This window comes from Salvelinus namaycush, chromosome 5 (assembly GCF_016432855.1).
Source record: "Salvelinus namaycush isolate Seneca chromosome 5, SaNama_1.0, whole genome shotgun sequence".
In the NCBI taxonomy this organism is placed as follows: Eukaryota; Metazoa; Chordata; class Actinopteri; order Salmoniformes; family Salmonidae; genus Salvelinus; species Salvelinus namaycush.
The window spans coordinates 69,676,604-69,690,353 of NC_052311.1; the positions used below are offsets into that span (position 1 = coordinate 69,676,604).

At 41.2% G+C, this 13,750-nt stretch overlaps 1 protein-coding gene across 1 annotated transcript; it reads left to right on the forward strand.

Moving 5' to 3' along the window:
• The first annotated feature begins 1,435 nt into the window (after nucleotides 1-1,435).
• LOC120047317 (sodium-dependent neutral amino acid transporter B(0)AT1-like) lies at nucleotides 1,436-13,750 on the forward strand. The gene is made up of 12 exons (XM_038992841.1): nucleotides 1,436-1,637; nucleotides 1,900-2,040; nucleotides 2,127-2,264; nucleotides 2,412-2,593; nucleotides 9,989-10,099; nucleotides 10,296-10,408; nucleotides 11,953-12,081; nucleotides 12,159-12,315; nucleotides 12,480-12,684; nucleotides 12,779-12,938; nucleotides 13,158-13,320; nucleotides 13,502-13,750. Exons 1-12 carry the CDS (start codon nucleotides 1,436-1,438, stop codon nucleotides 13,748-13,750), a joined length of 1,950 nt encoding a protein of 649 aa, XP_038848769.1.

Consider the following 13,750-nt stretch of genomic DNA (forward strand, 5'->3'; position numbering starts at 1 on the left):
GAGGGTTTAGGTTCAGGTTGTTACGAGGGTTTAGGTTCAGGTTGTTACGAGGGTTTAGGTTCAGGTTGTTACAAGGGTTTAGGTTCAGGTTGTTACGAGGGTTTAGGTTCAGGTTGTTACGAGGGTTTAGGTTCAGGTTGTTACGAGGGTTTAGGTTCAGGTTGTTACGAGGGTTTCGGTTCAGGTTGTTACGAGGGTTTAGGTTCAGGTTGTTACGAGGGTTTAGGTTCAGGTTGTTACGAGGGTTTAGGTTCAGGTTGTTACGAGGGTTTAGGTTCAGGTTGTTACGAGGGTTTAGGTTCAGGTTGTTACGAGGGTTTAGGTCAGGTTACGAGGGTTTCGGTTCAGGTTGTTACGAGGGTTTAGGTTCAGGTTGTTACGAGGGTTTCGGTTCAGGTTGTTACGAGGGTTTCGGTTCAGGTTGTTACGAGGGTTTAGGTTCAGGTTGTTACGAGGGTTTCGGTTCAGGTTGTTACGAGGGTTTAGGTTCAGGTTGTTACGAGGGTTTCGGTTCAGGTTGTTACGAGGGTTTCGGTTCAGGTTGTTGTTTCTAAAAGGGTAGCATGCCCATCCTCCAACTAAATATTTCCTAATACATTTCAACTTATTTGATGGAGTTGATTGCACGATTGAGTCTAATATGAATCAATATGAATGGATACTGCTGTCAGGCCTGAGAGCCAATATATGGTAGTGACTGGTCTGACCATGGATGTGCTGTACAGAGTCCACATGGGTGAGTTGGGAGGCTGCCCTCTTGAGATAAGTGTGTAGATGGTATATTTAAGCAATAAGGCCCGAGGGGGTGTGGTATTTGGCCAATATTCCCGGGCTAAGGGTTGTTCTTAGGAACCATGCAACGCGATAAAAAGCAATGTTCTGATATACCACGGCTTTGAGCCAATCAGCATTCAGGGCTCGAACCACCCAGTTTATAATAATTCTTATGCCATGATCAAATCAGAACTTAGTGGATACAGAGAATCCCTATGAATAACACAGATAAAAGAGCTAAAGTACTGGGTACATTAACCAACAATAACATCATGATCCTCACCATCACAACCACAATCTAATTGGACTTAGTTCTACTCTATAGAGAAGAACCCGACAGTATATTGGATACAAATAACAACGTTGAATGTTGAACCTTCATTGGAATTGATATCACTCATAAAAGAGTCATAGAGATCGTTATCAGAGGCCAATGACTATAGATTACCATGGTGTACTAGCAAGAGGCATACGGAATGGGGTTGTAGGCGTGTGCAATGCGCCTCACATCCATTCCAAGACATTGATTATAATCGGGAACAGTTTGCCCTTATAAATAGCCTCCTTTGAACAGTGGACAGATTACACATACATTGGACTCCATAGAAAGTAGTAATATTTTCCATTTGCATTGAGCCTGTCCATCTGCGTGGAAGGAACCATGAGGTGTTTACAGGTCTCCAACCAAGGCCTGGAAGAAAGGATCCCTTCCTATGAGGAACTGGAAAAGCTGGAGAATGAGGAGGCTGGGGACAGACCCAAATGGGACAACAAGGCCCAGTACATGCTGACTATCGTAGGTTTCTGTGTGGGACTGGGGAACGTCTGGCGCTTCCCGTACCTTTGCCAGAGCCATGGGGGAGGTAGGTGTTGTTGAATGTGTTGTTGAAGAGTAGGGTTGCAGAATACCGGTAACTTTCCTCAAATTCATGGGTTTTCCAGAAATCCCGGTTTGATAATTCCCTTAATACAGAGGTTAATACAGAGGTTAATACAGAGGGGAATAAGCAGGAAATACGGACGTTTTGGGAAAGTTACTGTAATTTTGCAACCCTGTGTTTCTTTATGTACATACAACAGCAACAGATAACCCCTCCTCCACCCTGCTTCTTGGTCTGTTCTCAGGTGCATTCATGATTCCTTTCCTGATCCTGCTGGTTCTAGAAGGTGTTCCTCTGCTCCATCTGGAGTTTGCTATTGGTCAACGTCTAAGGAAAGGCAGTGTAGGTGTCTGGTCTGCCATCCATCCATACTTGACTGGCATTGGTAAGCAAAACACTCCATAGGAATTTAGACATGGGTAAAAATAGACCAAATCTCATTGGGCCACGGTGTTGTGTTATGTTCCATAGGCATTGGATCCATGTGTGTGTCCTTTCTGGTCAGCCTGTACTACAACACCATCATGGCCTGGGTGATGTGGTACTTCTTTAACTCCTTCCAAGATCCGCTGCCTTGGAGCCAATGTCCAGTCAATGCCAACATGACAGGTAAGTCATCCATAGATAGCTGAGCTATAATGATGGAAAATGATTAACTTTATACACACCCCTTATTTCGTTACCTGTAACTCTGTCTTCAATTGCTTCATTCTATTGTATTTTACCATGTGAATGAATTAAATGAACTTTACCCAGGCCTGGTGTCAGAGTGTGAAAGAAGCTCTCCAGTGGATTACTATTGGTACAGAGAGACCCTGAACACCACCCCAGACATAGGTAACACAGGTGGGCTACAATGGTGGATGGTCCTATGCCATGTGTCTGCCTGGGCGTTGCTGTTTATCTGCATAAGTCGAGGCATTGAGACTACTGGGAAGGTACGGCATAACTTCTGGACAGCAAATCACTTTATAACAGCAGCAGCTGTCAATGTCAAAATGATCACGGTTATGTTTATAGGCACTTGGTTATTGAAGCGCTGAATCAAGGTTTCCTTTTTATGATATTATAGCCATATACAAAACATGACAGAATGATTTGTTTTACTAAACTGAACAAAAATATAAATGCAGCATGCAACAATTTCAACAATTTTACTGAGTTATAGTTCATATGAGGAAAACAATTCATTGAAATCAATTCATTAGGCCCTAATCTATGGATTTCACATGACTGGGCAGGGGCGCAGCCATGGCCCGCCCACTTGGGAGCCAGGCACAGGCCCAGCCAATTACACGTATGTTAAGCCGATTGGGCATACTGCCATATTCTCTAAAATGACATAGTGGTTTATGGAAGATAAATTAACATTAAACTCTCTGGCAACTGCTTTGGTGGCCATTCCTACAGTCAGCATGCCATTTGTACGCTCCCTCAAAACTTGAGACATCTGTGACACTGTGTTGTGTGACAAAACTGCACATTAGCACAAGGTGCGCCTGTGTAATGATCATGCTGTTTAATTCGCTTCTTGATATACCACACCTGTCAGGTGGATGGATTATCTTGGCAAAGGACAAATGCTCACTGACAGGGATGTAAACAAATGTGTGCACAACATTTGAGAGAAATAAGCTTTTTGGAACATTTCTGGGATCTTTTATTTCAGCTCATGAAACATGGGACCAACACTTCACATGCTGAGTTTATATTTCTGTTCAGTTTATATATGCAATAAAGCATGTTACCAGAGCGCTCAAATGACCCAGCTGTTTTTAATAACAGCTTTGTTGACCTTTCTGACACCACTTTGACAGTGTAAACAGTTGTAGACAGTGTTCACGTTCTAATTTTAACGTATTTTATATATTTGTATTGCATATTGTATTATATACTGTATATACAGTGTATGTCACCATGGTGCAAACCTGGACAGAAAATTGTTGTAGTTTGTAGTTTATTTGAAAATACCAACTTTTCAAACACTCGAGGTAGACAAATATAGTTTATATAGAGTTTCAGCTAAAAGACAAACAAATGTAGTATTTTGAATACCTCTCAGAAAACCAAATAATATTTGAAGGTATTTGAATATATGGCTGTCAAATATTTGATAAAGAATCCAAAAAATAAAACAGTTAGTTGAATTAGTCAAATATTTTATTATAAGCAAGTGGTTTGTAGGGCTCTTAGATATGAGTCTTAATTTAGCCTATAACCTAGAATGAAATACACGAGGGACAAGGAATCACCTCAACATTAGAGTAGACCACTTTTGCAGCTTTAAACGAACAAATATATATTTTCATAATGAGTGAGACATAAGGTAGTACTGTAACACATGATATTAAGTTGTTATACTTGTGTAGTAACTTTGCCATTATTACAACAAGAACATTGACTTTGGCAGTTGTTTTATAATTGCATAATAATGGAGTTATTACATAAGTGGAATAAGGAACAGTCACAATTCCTCTTGTGTACAGTAGTTACAAAAACACTCAGGTCATTGATATGCGATTAAAATGCAATTGACAAAGTATTGTGTAACAACATGATAATAAAATGTTGTTCCAAAAGTAATTAAAGTTTATTACACAGGTACAAGAACAGTTTAATGGTAAGTGTTGCTGAGAAAGCTAACAGTAACAAAGTACGGCCATTAAGTGTCGAAAGGAAACTAAATGTCCCAACTACAGACAAAGGAGGTGGAAAATCATGAGAGTTTGTATTCTGAGTAAACTATCCCTTTAAAGATGGTATAGTGTGTGTTTGACAACAAGAACACTTGCCCTCAGATGGACAAAGAGGTTCGAAGTTGTTTTTGCTAAGCATTCAACTTGCTGTTAGAAGTGTTTGCAAATGGCTTTGAATTACTCTGCAGTATTTTCAGGTCTCATAAAATGAATGGCAGCTTTCAACCTTTTCAGTAGCATGTTGAAGGAGTCATTCAGTAGTTGAGCATCACAACTTATTTATACTTATCTGTACAAAATATCATTGGTATAATTGGTTTAACTTGATTATGTGCACCTGGGGCAATGGACATACAGGAGAATGTACATTTACAAAATGTTCAGATAGAAATGTATCATGTAGATCAAATATATGACTGTCAGATAAATTGGAATAGTATAGGGCATTGTGTGTTGTCAATTCATTCTATTTCTATCTTCAACATGCAGTTCTAGATACAGCCCTGCCAGTGGAAGGCAGCCAATCCAATAGTTTCAGATAAATAGTCACTTCCTGAGATTTTAATATGTATTCAGATAGTTGTAGTCACCTCCAAAGTAACTATTTGTTACCCCAGAATTAGTTTTACTTTCCACAAAGCATAGTTAAAATTATAGTTATCCCAGGTCTGACATGGTGACATATCAGTAGTATATCACCCTAATGACATAGCAGTAGTATATAACTCTAATGACATATCAGTACTATATCACCCTTGTGACATATCAGTAGTATATCACCCTACTGACATATCAGTACTATATCACCCTTGTGACATATCAGTAGTATATCACCCTAATGACATATCAGTAGTATATCACTCTAATGACATATACTGTAACTCATATATCTCAGCTTCTGTGACATTAAACTGCAATGGTAAAATGTGATTATTTTATGTATCCATAGTGACATATATTTAACTAATGTCAGCTTGCGGAACATATTTACAATAGTTATACACTACCGGTCAAAAGTTTTAGAACACCTACTCATTCAAAGGTTTTTCTTTATTTTGACTAATTTCTACATTGTAGAATAGTGAAGAATAGTGAAGACATCAACACTATGAAATAACACATATGGAATCATGCAGTAACCAAAAAGTGTTAAACAAATCAAAATATATTTTATATTTGAGATTCTTCAAATAGCCACCCGTTGCCTTGATGACAGCTTTGCACACTCTTTGCATTCTCTCAACCAGCTTCATGAGATAAGTCACCTGGAATTAATTACAATTAATAGGTGTGCATTGTCTTTCCCTCTTAAAACCTATTAAGGATCTGACCCTTTAAAAAAAATGTTTTGCCTAAAAAGACATACCCAAATCTAACTGCCTGTAGCTAAGGACCTGAAGCAAGGATATAAATATTCTTGATACAATTTAAAAGGAAACACTTTGAAGTTTGTGGAAATGTGAATTAATGTAGGAGAATACAACACATTAGATCTGGTAAAAGATACCATCATCTTTGAAATGCAAGAGAAAGGCCATAATGTATTATTCCAGCCCAGCCGCAATTTAGATGTTGGCCACTAGATGTCAGCAGTGTACGTGCAAAGTTTTAGACTGATCCAAGGAAGCATTGTATATCTGCTCAAAATGTTGTATCAAGACTACCCAAATGTTCATCATTGTGGACTCTCCTCAAACAATAGCACGGTATTCTTTCACTATATTAGCTACTGTAAATTGGACAGATTAACAAGAATTGATGCTTTGTGCCCACATCAGATATGGCTATGTCGAGGGATTTTTTTGTTACTTACAACCTAATGCTAATCACATTATCCTACGTTAGCTCAACCATCCCGTGGTGGGGACACCAATCCCGTAGAGGTTTTAATACATTTGAGCCAATCCGAAGAGAGCCCTATTTGTTAAAAGACCAAGTCCATATTATGGCAAGAACAGCTCAAATAAGCAAAGAGAAACGACAGTTCATCGTTACTTTAAGACATGAAGGTCAGTCAATCAAGAAAATGTCAAGAACTTTGAACGTTTCTTCAAGTGCAGTCGCAAAAACCATCAAGCGCTATGAAGAAACTGGCTCTCATGTACCTCTGCTGCAGAGGATACGTTCATTAGAGTTACCAGCCTCAGAAATTGCAGCCCAAATAAATGCTTCACAGAGTTCAAGTAACAGACACATCTCAACATCAACTGTTCAGAGGAGACTGTGTGAATCAGGCCTTCATGTTGAATTGCTGCAAAGAAACCACTACTAAAGGACACCAATAATAATAAGAAACTTGCTTGGGCCAAGAAACACGAGCAATGGACAATAGAAAATTGGAAAAAGTGGAAATGTGTCCTTTGGTCTGGAGTCCAAATTCGGATGTGTATTTCCCACCGCAAAGCATGGAGGAGGAGGTGTTATGGTGTGGGGGTGCTTTGCTGGTGGCGCTGTCTGTGAATAATTTACAATTCAAGACACATTTAACCAGTATGGCTACCACAGCATTCTGCAGTGATACATCATCCGATCTGGTTTGGGCTTAGTGGGAGTATCATTTGTTTTTCAACAGGCTGTGTAAGAGCTATTTGACCAAGAAGGAGAGTGATGGAGTGATGTATCAGATGACCTGGCCTCCACAATCCCATGATCTCAACCAAATTGAGATGGTTTGGGATGAGTCGAACCGCAGAGTGAAGGAAAAACAGCCAACAGGTGCTCAGCATATGTGGGAACTCCTTCAAGACTGTTGGAAAAGCATTCCAGGTGAAGCTGGTTGAGAGAATGCCAAGAGTGTGCAAAGCTGTCATCAAGGCAAAGAGTGGCTATTTGAAGAATCTCAAAAATAAAATATATTTTGATTTGTTTAACACTTTTTTGGTTACTACATGATTCCATATGTGTTATTTAGTTCTGATGTCTTCACTATTATTCTACAATGTAGAAAATAGTAAAATTAAAGAAAAACCCTTTAATGAGTAGGTGTTGACATAAACTAATAAGTCCATGTTAGTATATTTGCTATAATAGTACACAAAACAGTAACTGTTCAAATTCATAACAACATCCCTCTCTCCTCCCATTAGGCTGTGTATATCACCTCAACATTACCCTGTGGTCTCCTCCCATTAGGCTGTGTATATCACCTCAACATTACCCTGTGGTCTCCTCCCATTTAGGCTGTGTATATCACCTCAACATTACCCTGTGGTCTCCTCCCATTAGGCTGTGTATATCACCTCAACATTACCCTGTGGTCTCCTCCCATTTGGCTGTGTATATCACCTCAACATTACCCTGTGGTCTCCTCCCATTAGGCTGTGTATATCACCTCAACATTACCCTGTGGTCTCCTCCCATTAGGCTGTGTATATCACCTCAACATTACCCTGTGGTCTCCTCCCATTTGGCTGTGTATATCACCTCAACATTACCCTGTGGTCTCCTCCCATTAGGCTGTGTATATCCCCTCAATATTATCCTGTGGTCTCCTCCCATTTGGCTGTGTATATCAACATTACCCTGTGGTCTCCTCCCATTAGGCTGTGTATATCACCTCAATATTACCCTGTGGTCTCCTCCCATTAGGCTGTGTATATCACCTCAACATTACCCTGTGGTCTCCTCCCATTAGGCTGTGTATATCACCTCAACATTACCCTGTGGTCTCCTCCCATTTGGCTGTGTATATCACCTCAACATTACCCTGTGGTCTCCTCCTATTAGGCTGTGTATATCACCTCAACATTACCCTGTGGTCTCCTCCCATTAGGCTGTGTATATCACCTCAATATTACCCTGTGGTCTCCTCCCATTTGGCTGTGTATATCACCTCACCATTACCATGTGGTCTCCTCCCATTTAGGCTGTGTATATCACCTCAATATTACCCTGTGGTCTCCTCCCATTTGGCTGTGTATATCAACATTACCCTGTGGTCTCCTCCCATTAGGCTGTGTATATCACCTCAATATTACCCTGTGGTCTCCTCCCATTAGGCTGTGTATATCACCTCAACATTACCCTGTGGTCTCCTCCCATTTGGCTGTGTATATCACCACAACATTACCCTGTGGTCTCCTCCCATTAGGCTGTGTATATCACCTCAATATTACCCTGTGGTCTCCTCCCATCTGGCTGTGTATATCACCTCAACATTACCCTGTGGTCTCCTCCCATTAGGCTGTGTATATCACCTCAACATTATCCTGTGGTCTCCTCCCATTTGGCTGTGTATATCAACATTACCCTGTGGTCTCCTCCCATTTGGCTGTGTATATCACCTCAACATTATCCTGTGGTCTCCTCCCATTTGGCTGTGTATATCACCTCAATATTACCCTGTGATCTCCTCCCATTTGGCTGTGTATATCACCTCAATATTACCCTGTGGTCTCCTCCCATTTGGCTGTGTATATCACCTCAACATTACCCTGTGGTCTCCTCCCATTTGGCTGTGTATATCACCTCAACATTACCCTGTGGTCTCCTCCCATTAGGCTGTGTATATCACCTCAACATTACCCTGTGGTCTCCTCCCATTAGGCTGTGTATATCAACATTACCCTGTGGTCTCCTCCCATTAGGCTGTGTATATCACCTCAACATTACCCTGTGGTCTCCTCCCATTTGGCTGTGTATATCACCTCAACATTACCCTGTGGTCTCCTCCCATTAGGCTGTGTATATCACCTCAATATTACCCTGTGGTCTCCTCCCATTTGGCTGTGTATATCACCTCACCCTTACCATGTGGTCTCCTCCCATTTAGGCTGTGTATATCACCTCAATATTACCCTGTGGTCTCCTCCCATTTGGCTGTGTATATCACCTCAACATTACCCTGTGGTCTCCTCCCATTAGGCTGTGTATATCAACATTACCCTGTGGTCTCCTCCCATTAGGCTGTGTATATCACCTCAATATTACCCTGTGGTCTCCTCCCATTTGGCTGTGTATATCACCACAACATTACCCTGTGGTCTCCTCCCATTAGGCTGTGTATATCACCTCAATATTACCCTGTGGTCTCCTCCCATTTGGCTGTGTATATCACCTCAACATTACCCTGTGGTCTCCTCCCATTAGGCTGTGTATATCACCTCAACATTATCCTGTGGTCTCCTCCCATTTGGCTGTGTATATCAACATTACCCTGTGGTCTCCTCCCATTAGGCTGTGTATATCACCTCAATATTACCCTGTGGTCTCCTCCCATTTGGCTGTGTATATTACCTCAACATTACCCTGTGGTCTCCTCCCATTTAGGCTGTGTATATCAACATTACCCTGTGGTCTCCTCCCATTAGGCTGTGTATATCAACATTACCCTGTGGTCTCCTCCCATTAGGCTGTGTATATCAACATTACCCTGTGGTCTCCTCCCATTAGGCTGTGTATATCAACATTACCCTGTGGTCTCCTCCCATTAGGCTGTGTATATCAACATTACCATGTGGTCTCCTCCCATTAGGCTGTGTATATCAACATTACCCTGTGGTCTCCTCCCATTAGGCTGTGTATATCAACATTACCCTGTGGTCTCCTCCCATTAGGCTGTGTATATCAACATTACCCTGTGGTCTCCTCCCATTAGGCTGTGTATATCAACATTACCCTGTGGTCTCCTCCCATTAGGCTGTGTATATCACCTCAACATTACCTTATGTGGTGCTGACCATCTTTCTGATCAGAGGCTTGACCTTGAAAGGCTCTTTGAATGGAGTGAAGTTCCTCTTCACCCCAGACGTGAGTAGTTAACATTACTATCCCGTCATCGAACAAAAGTATTTATTCAAAGTATATGATATTCCAAGTTCAGCCACAGATCCAGATCCACAAAGAGTGCATCTAAGGCCTTTTAGCTAGCGTTAATATATGAGGTAGTATGATAGAATCAAAACGACACACCTAACAACATTTCTCTGGGTGTGTGTTTCTCCAGATGAATGAACTAATGAACCCAACTACTTGGCTTGATGCGGGTGCCCAGGTTTTCTATTCATTCTCTTTGGCCTTTGGAGGTCTTCTGTCTTTCTCCAGCTACAACTCAGTGCAGTAAGTCCATACTTCTGGCTAATAACTACTAAATGACTTGTTGTTCACAACCCGGTTGAGACACTAAATCAATTCAAGACATATCTTAACTTGTACATAACCACTGCAAGCTTAGGACCCAGTCCTACCTACCTCAAAGTGAGCACGCTTAACTTTCATCGTAAAATATTTCATTGACATTAATGCAGCCAAGATTTATGCAAAAGTTAAAGTGATGCTGCAATATATCTGGTTCAGATTAAACCCTTATGGCTGGTTTCTGATGGGGTACGACAGTTGAACTAGATTCAAACCTTATGGCTGGATTCTGATGGGGTACGACAGTTGAACTAGATTCAAACCTTATGGCTGGATACTGATGGGGTACGACAGTTGAACTAGATTCAAACCTTATGGCTGGATTCTGATGGGGCACGACAGTTGAACTATATTCAAACCTTATGGCTGGATTCTGATGGGGTACGACAGTTGAACTAGATTCAAACCTTATGGCTGGATTCTGATGGGGTACGACAGTTGAACTATATTCAAACCTTATGGCTGGATTCTGATGGGGTACGACAGTTGAACTATATTCAAATCTTATGGCTGGATTCTGATGAGGTACGACAGTTGAACTAGATTCAAACCTTATGGCTGGATACTGATGGGGTACGACAGTTGAACTAGATTCAAACCTTATGGCTGGATACTGATGGAGTACGACAGTTGAACTAGATTCAAACCTTATGGCTGGATACTGATGGGGTACGACAGTTGAACTAGATTCAAATCTTATGGCTGGATAATGATGGAGTACGACAGTTGAACTAGATTCAAACCTTATGGCTGGATTCTGATGGGGCACGACAGTTGAACTATATTCAAACCTTATGGCTGGATTCTGATGGGGTACGACAGTTGAACTAGATTCAAACCTTATGGCTGGATTCTGATGGGGTACGACAGTTGAACTAGATTCAAACCTTATGGCTGGTTTCTGATGGGGCACGACAGTTGAACTATATTCAAACCTTATGGCTGGATTCTGATGGGGTACGACAGTTGAACTAGATTCAAACCTTATGGCTGGATTCTGATGGGGTATGACAGTTGAACTAGATTCAAACCTTATGGCTGGATTATGATGGGGTACAACAGTTGAACTATATTCAAACCTTATGGCTGGATACTGATGGGGTACGACAGTTGAACTAGATTCAAACCTTATGGCTGGATTCTGATGGGGTACGACAGTTGAACTAGATTCAAACCTTATGGCTGGATACTGATGGGGTACGACAGTTGAACTAGATTCAAACCTTATGGCTGGATACTGATGGGGTACAACAGTTGAACTAGATTCAAACCTTATGGCTGGATACTGATGGGGAATGACAGTTGAACTATATTCAAACCTTATGGCTGGATACTGATGGGGTACGACAGTTGAACTAGATTCAAACCTTATGGCTGGATTCTGATGGGGTACGACAGTTGAACTAGATTCAAACCTTATGGCTGGATTCTGATGGCTGGGTTCTTAATGTGTTCTGTCTCTCCAGTAATAACTGTGAACAAGATGCAGTGATCATCTCTATCGTGAACGGAGCCACTGCCGTCTACGCTGCAACAGTCATTTACACCATCATTGGCTTCAGAGCCACAGAGAAGTTTGATGACTGTATTACTGGGTATGTACCTATACTAGAATTAAACTAGAGTTGTTGCATGAAGATATGAACTAACCTCGAAATAAATGTTTTTGCAGAAATATCCTGACACTGCTGAATACATTTGATCTCCCCGAGGGCAACGTCACTGAGAACAACTATGATCACGTTCTCCAGAGTCTCAATGGAACACATCCAGAAGTCATTCAGGGGCTCAACTTGAAGACCTGTGACTTGAATTCTTTCCTTAGTGAGGTGATTCATTCATTTTTATAAAAGGGTAACTGAATGTAAAGTGTTACCAATATTTGTATAAGGTTTGGTGAGATGGATACAACACAAGTGGAGTATATGAGGCTTACTGTAAATATATCTTAGTTGCTAGGCATCTGATTCATTCTCTCCTTGTCTTGCTACAGGGGGTTGAAGGAACTGGTCTGGCCTTTATCGTGTTCACAGAGGCCATCACTAAGATGCCTGTATCTCCTGTTTGGTCAGTCTTGTTCTTCATCATGCTCTTCTGTCTCGGCCTGTCCTCCATGTTTGGAAATATCGAAGGAGTTCTGGTACCACTTCAGGACCTGGGGGTTTTCCCCAAGAGTTGGCCCAAAGAAGCCATCGCTGGTGAGATGAGACAAAGACATATGTCCCTTACACCATTTTGAAGGATGGAGATCCCTTTGTTAAATATCTTTATCTTCTTCTTCTTCTGTTACAGGGACAACATGTGTCCTCTGCTGCTTTGTTGGATTAATATTTGTTCAAGGCTCAGGGAACTACTGGCTGGCACTCTTTGACAGCTATGGCGGGTCCATTCCTCTGCTGATCATTGCATTCTGTGAGATGGTTGGGGTTGTGTACCTCTATGGTATTGATAGGTGAGAAATAAATTAATTCTGTGAGATGGTCGGTGTTCTGTACATCTATGGTATTGAAAGGTGAGTAATACATTAATTCAGTGAGATGTTGGGGGTTACGTTACTCTATGGCATTGACAGGTTAGTATAGAAACAAAATTCTGTTGGTCCTTACATTCACCATAGATTCATTAGAGTCTGGGTATTAATGAATGTTGACTATGTACGTTGTTCTAACAGGTTCAACGATGATATTGAGTTCATGATCGGCCACAAGCCCAACCTCTTCTGGCAGATCACATGGAGATTTGTCAGCCCCACCATCATGTTTGTCATCTTTGTGTTCTACTTTGTCACGAAAGTCCAAGAAACACCAATGTACAAAGCCTGGAATCCTGAATCGGTAACGTTTCACTTTGTTGTCAGTGGCCAAATTAGTTATGAAATGAGGAGATTTCTACTTGCTAATAGTAAATCAACTTGCGTGCACATGTTCTTTATTGGGTGTTTGAAAGGATCTCACTAGACAGTGGCATCAGTAGCCTACAAACACACTTAACAAGGTTATTACCGTTTCTTCACAGGACAACTTCCCTACATTGGAGGAGAAGGAATATCCAACCTGGATCTTTGCTATAATCTTCATCCTGGCAGGAATCCCAGGTCTTTCTGTACCTCTTACGGCTGTTTACAAATGTTTGAGGAACCGCTGCTGCAAGAAGGATAATGAGTTTAAACAAGATGACTTAAACACTATTACCAAACAAGTTCACCTGACGGATGAGGCTACCAAGAACAAACCAGACATCCCAGAGACAGCAGATGGAAGATAG

Bases quoted from the DNA above. Each gene is read 5' to 3' on its own strand.
- LOC120047317 (XM_038992841.1), top strand. From the start codon at position 1,436: ATGAGGTGTTTACAGGTCTCCAACCAAGGCCTGGAAGAAAGGATCCCT. The intron at 2,594-9,988 runs GTACGGCATAAC...TCCTCCCATTAG, and splicing joins GCATTGAGACTACTGGGAAG to GCTGTGTATATCACCTCAAC. The intron at 13,321-13,501 runs GTAACGTTTCAC...GTTTCTTCACAG, and splicing joins AAGCCTGGAATCCTGAATCG to GACAACTTCCCTACATTGGA.